General features: G+C 44.8%; 1 protein-coding gene across 1 annotated transcript in view; it reads left to right on the top strand.

Moving 5' to 3' along the window:
* SARC_05013 (hypothetical protein) overlaps positions 1-7416 on the top strand; it is an 8746-nt gene extending 1330 nt beyond the window's left edge. The window contains exons 3-13 of the mRNA XM_014301139.1: positions 101-159; positions 1159-1287; positions 2031-2110; positions 2338-2474; positions 2954-3063; positions 3610-3800; positions 4578-4646; positions 5181-5220; positions 5516-5753; positions 6615-6783; positions 7012-7416. Coding sequence (XP_014156614.1) covers positions 101-159; positions 1159-1287; positions 2031-2110; positions 2338-2474; positions 2954-3063; positions 3610-3800; positions 4578-4646; positions 5181-5220; positions 5516-5753; positions 6615-6783; positions 7012-7215 — 1426 coding nt within the window. The 3' untranslated portion in view covers positions 7216-7416. The remainder of the gene's footprint in view (positions 1-100; positions 160-1158; positions 1288-2030; positions 2111-2337; positions 2475-2953; positions 3064-3609; positions 3801-4577; positions 4647-5180; positions 5221-5515; positions 5754-6614; positions 6784-7011) is intronic.
* Positions 7417-7529: the final 113 nt, after the last annotated feature.

Raw genomic sequence — 7529 nt, 5'->3', positions numbered from 1 at the left:
TTTGTGCATATTATATTTGTGGACGTAGTGTTGCCGTGTGCATATACTCGTGTATACACCATCATCAAATTACACTTGCCACCTATTGTACAATACGCAGTATAGAGGATTTAATGGATGAGCATCGTGCTCTTGCGGCTGTTGGAGATGAAACGCCTTGTATGTTCTATATAAATATACGTCATGCAGTCGGACTTTGTCTTTTCTGCTGCTGTTTTTCATTATGCATGGATGCTTGGCAATTTCTTACCTGATGTGACTCGCTAGAGTATGAAAAAACCCGCTGTAGATTTCACGAGTGATGAGCTACAACCTCTACCGGTTTTTCAACTGCATGCGCTGGCGCCATGTTTGTGCATTGCACAGTGCCCTGGAAATAACAGTCACTGTTGAGTTCAGCTGCTTCGCTTCGTCTGGTACCGTTGTCATCGATCATGTCGTGTCATTCGCTATGTCATTCTAATAGCCACAATACATAGTGATAGCTTTCATGAAGTTGTCTTCTTCTCTCAATCTCACTGTCGTTTGCTGAATACTATATAGTTGTTTCTTGCGGATGAGAGCATTTCACGTGGTTTTTCAAGGTGCCACGTGTGTGTCCATTCACTGCACATAAAGTCATTGTGTCTTGCCATGTGTTGTTGCCGCATCAAAATACACTCCGAGAAATTCTCTTCACCCGCCCTATGTATGGTGCCAGGGCTGTCCTATGCATCATCTCAGGACTGTCTTATGTATCATGTCAGGACTGTTCTATGTATCATGTCAGGACTGTCATATGTATCATGACAGGGCTGTCTTATGTGTTATTTCAGGGCTGTCCTATGCATCATGTCAGGACTGTCCTATGTATCATGTCAGGACTGTCCTATACATCATGTCAGGACTGTCCTATGTATCATGTCAGGACAGTCCTATACATCATGTCAGTACTGTCCTATGTATCATGTCAGGACTGTTCTATGTATCATGTCAGGACTATCGTAAGTGTTATTTCAGGACAGTCTTATGCATCATGTCAGGGCTGTCCTATGTATCATGTCAGAACTGTTGTATGTATGATATTCCTATGTATGATTTCAAGGCTATGTATTTCATTGGCACCCGATAGTCTTCTAAGATTCGATATGCATTAACCTTCGCCACTGTGCCCTTCAGCGCGTTTGAAAGAATTAATCCCGACGATTGGATACTTCTTCACGGAGCTTAAGTTGGTTGAAGCCTTCAGACACTATGACAGTCTCTACAGGGTCACGCTACGGAAGCACATCCCCATTTCATTCAACGGTAAGTGGACTTTTAATTCAAAATGGTAGGTAGACTTTTAATTCAACCGTAGGTTATCTTTAAATTCAACGGTAGTTAGACTTTTCTTTTGCCAATTGATATTGGCGATGTTTATCTTCGGCGACGTTCAGCAATGGGTGTTGTCTAACGGTATGTTGCCCTGTTTTGTGTATCGATTTCTGGTACTCAAAGGGGATTTTGTGTGGTGCCTCTGTCTCATCCAACATTTACAAAAATAATTTTTATCTTACTTCTTCGTAGCGCAAAGTATTGTGTGACATGATAGTTGACGCCTCTATTGAGTAAGTGTGTGCGTTGTCACCCTGTTGTCGCTTAGGCAGATACATATGTTCTTGTTCATTCCGTTACATATTTGTAGTTTGAAGTCTTGAAAGTGTCGTGATAATTCATCAGTGCCGTTGCTGTCAATATGAACCAGCGAATACTACTGCGATTACTTCATATCCGCGGTTACTTCATATCGGCAGTGAAAACTGTGTGGAGTGTTTTCGGTGCGCATTCGTCAATAACTGTGATGGTAAGCTGTAACCGCGTCCAGAGTAGAGTACTCCATTGTTCCGTGTTTCCGCTGAATGTTATCGGCTTCCTTGAAAGTTGTTATTTATACTTCACTTGTGCGTCAATTGTTCTTTATACTTCACTTGTGCTTCAGTTGTCATTTATGTTTCACTTGTGCTCGTTCGGTGTCTCAGTCTGATGTCGCTCGCTATTTTCCACCGCAGATATTCGGCATATTCTCAACATCGCCCAGGCACACGCCATCGCACCCAATCTGAAGCTCATCACATTCGATGGCGATCAGGTAGGTAGCCATTGGGTTTTTAGGTTGAAACTAACTGATGCACAATACGTAAACAAAACTTATATCCACTGTCTTGTTCCACGGGTTACAGATTATTACTCTAGGACGTATTTTTGGTTTTAGGGTTTAGAGTTTAGAGTTTAGTTTCAGGGTTCAGGTTGCTGACTATTTGGTTAGTTGTTGGTCTCATAAAGGGTGTGCCTTCCGTCTCTTGCGTGCTTTTTTAGACCTTGTACCCAGATGGTGACAACTTCCGCGAAGGAGGGTTGGGGCGGATCATCTGCAAGTTGATGGAGGCTGGTCTGTGTGTGGCTGTAGTGACCGCTGCAGGTTACGCCAATTCGCCCGAGAAGTACGAGGCACGGTATGTACAAACTACTGAGATGCACTCGTTTGGGCGGTACAGCAAAACACGCACAGTGTGGGGCACACGCAGTATAGGGGACTGTTTCATAGGGTTTTAGGGGTTTTAGGGGTGGTTTAGGGTTCCTAATAACGACATGGGCTGTGAACACCTTTCTTCTATGGTCTTCTAATGATATGCTTGTACTGTTCTTGCCGCTCTGTGTTTTCTCATGACAAATTGATTTTTCGCTGGCGAGGTCAATACGGTGTAAGAAATATTCGACTGTCTTTGCACCACTCCGCCTGGATATGTCTGCCAAACTGCTCAACTGATACTGTTTGTGCGTCGTATGGTGTGCTCTGATCAGGCTGTCTTTGTATGCAGACCTCTTGAGTAGACCTTTATGCACATGAAGTGCACTGTCAACAAATAGAGTCTCACATGAACAAACAAGGTATCTATATGCTGACTCTTGAATGTACACACGCACCAATCAGACTGGATGGTCTACTGCAGATGTTCCGTGATCGCAATTTGCCGCCTGAAGTGCTGAGCAAGTTCTATGTGCTGGGAGGAGAGTGCAACTATCTGTTCAAGACTGACAAAGGTAATTGCGAGCGTAGTGCTGTGTATGTTCAATACCCCAACCCCCCTGTGAATTGTGTACGCGTGCCATTGTCAAGTGTAAACTATCAATTGCTCGTAGACGGGCTCGACAACATGCGCAATACGTACGTTAATTCATACGTACTACATGTACTCTGCATGCTTATCGCCTCTCGTTCTGTATAATTGCACACTTTCATTTTCACTTCACTTCACATCGAAAGTCATACGACCACAAGTCATGCGCCACTACACATGATTGACGTGTGGTGCAAAAGTGCAGAAGAAACCAATGCGTGCTTGTGTGATAATCTTTCAATGATGTGATAAACCGTTCACAGACATTCTCGTCGATGGTGTCCCATGGAATGCTTTAGTGCTATTGTTTGAGTAGTGACGCATTGTCTTCCGTTGTTCTCCCTCTACTTCGTATCGTGTAAGTATTGGCTAGATATATTCTGAGGCGAAGGTGACTTGCACTCACGTGTGACTTCTCATGACTGTTGTTGTTGGCTGTTCTTTTTGGCTGTGGTGTATTGCGTTGCAGATGCACATCTGTACACAGTGCCGGACGAGGAGTTTAATCTGCCGCAGATGAAGGAGTGGAAGCAGAACGAGATAGACACAGTGCTGGATATGTCGCAGGCGTCACTGGTGGCCACGCTGAAGGAGCTGCAGCTGCCAGCCATGGTCATCCGCAAGACACGAGCCGTGGGCATGATCAGAGTGCATCACAAGGTGTGTGATTAGTGTTCATCACAAGGTGTGTGATTAGTGTTCATCACAAGGTGTGTGATTAGTGTTCATCACAAGGTGTGCGATCAGTGTTCATCACAAGGTGTGTGCATATGGCTACCTTGTGCAAGTGCATCCACTCGCCCACCGCGGCTGAGAGTGTGGGCTTTCTATGAACCACTGCATGGTGAGAGACCTTAATTGTTTAAGACTGGTGCACCGATCATTCAGTGACTACTGTTGGTTGGCTGTTAATGTCCACTGTTTGTGCACAGGGCATTGGTGTGTATAAATGTTTAGAATTTAGGGTTTTAAGGTTCAGAACAGTTAGCTGTTAATGTCCACTATCCATTCACAGGGTATTGGTGGCCGTGAATGTCGCGATGCCAGACTATTCACAAGGTTTAGGTACATTGCAGGGTGCACATATATCAGTTCGCTAAAAACCTAATGATCCAAAAAAGATCAACCAAACTAATATAGCTGTGTATGGTGGAGTTAAGGTTTTTTATCGCATACTGATCTTTCAGGTGATATATGGGGGGTACATGCATCATTCGACAACGTTTACTTAATGTTTGTCGTGTACTGAAACATTTCAATGTATTATGTCTTTACTGCATGTTCACTTACCATCTCGTTGACCCCTTTCTACACATGTTTGGAGCTGTTTCTATACCCGTAGTTATCTCGATGCCAGCGACATAAACTTGCAGTATTCTTTGCTTCTGTAGCATCTCTTATATCCATCATCTCATTTTAATCCTTTGACACGTGTAGGCTTATATTTCGAGAGAGAATTTAGATGAAGCCGTGCTGCGGTGCAAAGCAGAGCTGGCGAAAACAAATGTAAGTCAAGGACCAGTGAATAGGCTGAGTTTAGCTGAGGTCAATTGTCCAATGTCCTCGTGTGTGTTGCATTGGGATTGTAATGTCAATGTGCAGTGAAGTGCTGTATTTAGTATTCTCTTGTTGAGAGGCCGTGTGTGTGTGTGTGTTGTGTTACAGATGTATTATCAAGTGCTCACAGTGTTCAGATATAGTGCTTCTCCGGTGTTGTAAATGTGTATGTTCCATTAGATGTTCAAGTTTGCATGTCATAGTTTTAGGTGTTATTATTAAAGTGTATCTATCTTCAAATATCAAAGTGTGTGTCGTCTGTGTTGTTTGTATGTCTGTGCACTGATGTTCTGCACAGTTGCACATACATTAGGTTTTACCGTTACTTTAAATTAGCACAATCTGTATGTTGCACTCGCACCGCTGACCTTCACCCATAGACACTCAATGGCGTACCAGACACTCCCTGCCAGTCCATCGCCAGAGCTCTGGCACTAATGACTATCGTTCTAATGAGATCATTCATTGTTCAATCCATTGCAGGTTTCGATTCCGTATTGCGCGTTCAACGGAGGATCCGATGGTATGTCCCGCTTGTGTTCTTTTGCACTGTGGTAGCCCTCTACAGTTTATTGTCTGTGATCGATCTGTTCTCGGGCAAGTCAGTAGTATGCCGAAGCGATAGTCTGCAATCAATGAACAGTATCAAGCTAGTCTGATCGTGAAATTCGAAAGTCCTCCAACTCTGAACAGCAAGTGGTATTATATACTGCAAGCACCGGTGTGTCATTCCTTTTGAGTGAGCATCCACGACTCACCACAGCCATCCCATGCATCTCTCTCTCTCTTTGGCCCATGCACACTCTCTGTCTGTACAGCGTGGGTGGACATTGGTAACAAAAGCCTGGGCGTCAAAGTCATGCAGCGCGTGACTGGCGCATGCGCCTCGACCACGCTGCACGTGGGCGACCAATTCCTCAGTACAGGCAACGACTTCATGGCACGCAGCGCATGCACGACCGCATGGATCACCAGCCCCAGAGAAACGCGCGACATACTCACCATCCTTCTCAACTGCCTGGGCCACAACATCACCAGGGACCTGCCGTGGCGAGGGTATGGGAAGAGTGTGTGCGTGCACACGCACCCCTCTGTAAGACAGGACTGGTTTGTGATGAGATGGGGGTGTTGTGTTGTGCAGGATATTTGGTATTGTATTTCTTTTCAGAGTATTTTGTGTGACGTAAGAGTGAGCTAGTGCCCACCAATATATGTGGTACAAGTGCATATACGCAATTAACTCTGAAACCCTAAACCCCACAGTAATGTTTTAAAGCTTGATCCACTGATACTACCTACTACTTTGGACAACAGCTCGATAATCATTCGAGCTGTGATGGCCTTGTCCTTGTCCTGTCTACCAGACTGACTGTCAGTGTTGGGCTGTGGTTGGGTTTGTCTATTCACGATATTATGTGCAATTCAGTCACAACCTCATTTTGCGTCTGCAAATCATACTTTGTCGCGCGTTGTGTGCGTTCACTTATTGCACTCGGTTTGATTTCTCTCGCCTTGTCATTATTTTTATCGGGCATCTGGACTCATCTGTTTATATCTAGGGCAAAAGACCATTGTCCCCTGCTCGTATGAATGGTATATAATGCCCATCATTTTAGGGTTTCTATTCTTATACCCCTTTTAGGGTTTAGTTAATCCTCAAACCCTTCAACGATTCACTATTGAACTCGCTAGTTCACTCACTCTGCGTTATCCTGCGCCCGTGCTGTTGTCGCCATCTCGCCTTCTTCAACCGGTGCAACTAGTGCGCGGTCTCTTATTGATCCTAGTTTGCATTTACAGTCCCATATTTAGATAAGTTCAAGTGGGGATCCCTTTCCTTAGTCAATCTATATTCCTCCGTGCCTCGCCTTATTTGCTCATATATTTTTTTATGTTGAAATACGCTGATCTCCGCAGACCCTCCCGTAAGATCAGTCTCAATGTGATCTGCGATTCAGCCAATGACGACGACGTTGTGCTGGTGGGCGAGAAGGAAGAACTAGGCAACTGGAACCCCATGCAAGCACCCAAGTTCACTAGAGACCCCGACACCCCAGGACTGTTCACCTTCATCGTACGACCCAAAGTAGGAATAACAGCACAATCATTCAAATACCACGCGTGCATTTGCGCAGAACTGGTGTCGCTTTGCTTGTGTTGATGTCATGTTTAGGTGCTTTCTGATTTGCTTTTATCCCTCCTAGCGACATAGATATCGTTATCCCTATCGAACGTAAAAGTTCCACATCGGAGTTCAGAGAACGAGTGACAATTGTGATACGCTGCACTGCTAATACCTCTGTCACTTCAACAGTCTGGTGAAGAACTGCCCTACAAACTAGCACGCGTAAGCCCTGAAGGCAAGGTGGTCGCCTGGATGCGCGACAAGGACCTGTATCTGCTGCCGCAGCCCATGGAGAAGACTGTGACTATCCATTGGCAAGAGAACGAGAAAGACGACGTGTGCGCTGACTCTGCGCAGGAGGAGAATGCTGTCGTGCTCAAGAAAACCGAATAAACGGACCATACGCACTCAGTGGGGCCATAGGCTGATCTCTGAACACAATGTGAAGTCACGGCTAGTGCATTGTGTATTGTGTTGCTATTCATTACAGAGTGTTCCAATGCGATGTCTCTCGGCTCGTTGTATATTGTTGTAACCTTCGTACCATCGCTCTCTGTGCGGAAGCCGTTTCAAACACATCATAAAGAAAGTAACATCACATTGTCTCATAGATCGGATTAGTACTCCACGGTTAGAAATTACCCTCAGGTATGCGTCCGAAATCGTGGTTTTATAAATATGCACTAAAATATATGTTATCGTCAAAA

Source organism: Sphaeroforma arctica (genome assembly GCF_001186125.1).
Source record: "Sphaeroforma arctica JP610 unplaced genomic scaffold supercont1.304, whole genome shotgun sequence".
NCBI lineage: Eukaryota > Ichthyosporea > Ichthyophonida > Sphaeroforma > Sphaeroforma arctica.
This window is presented reverse-complemented; position numbering and strand designations above follow the sequence as displayed.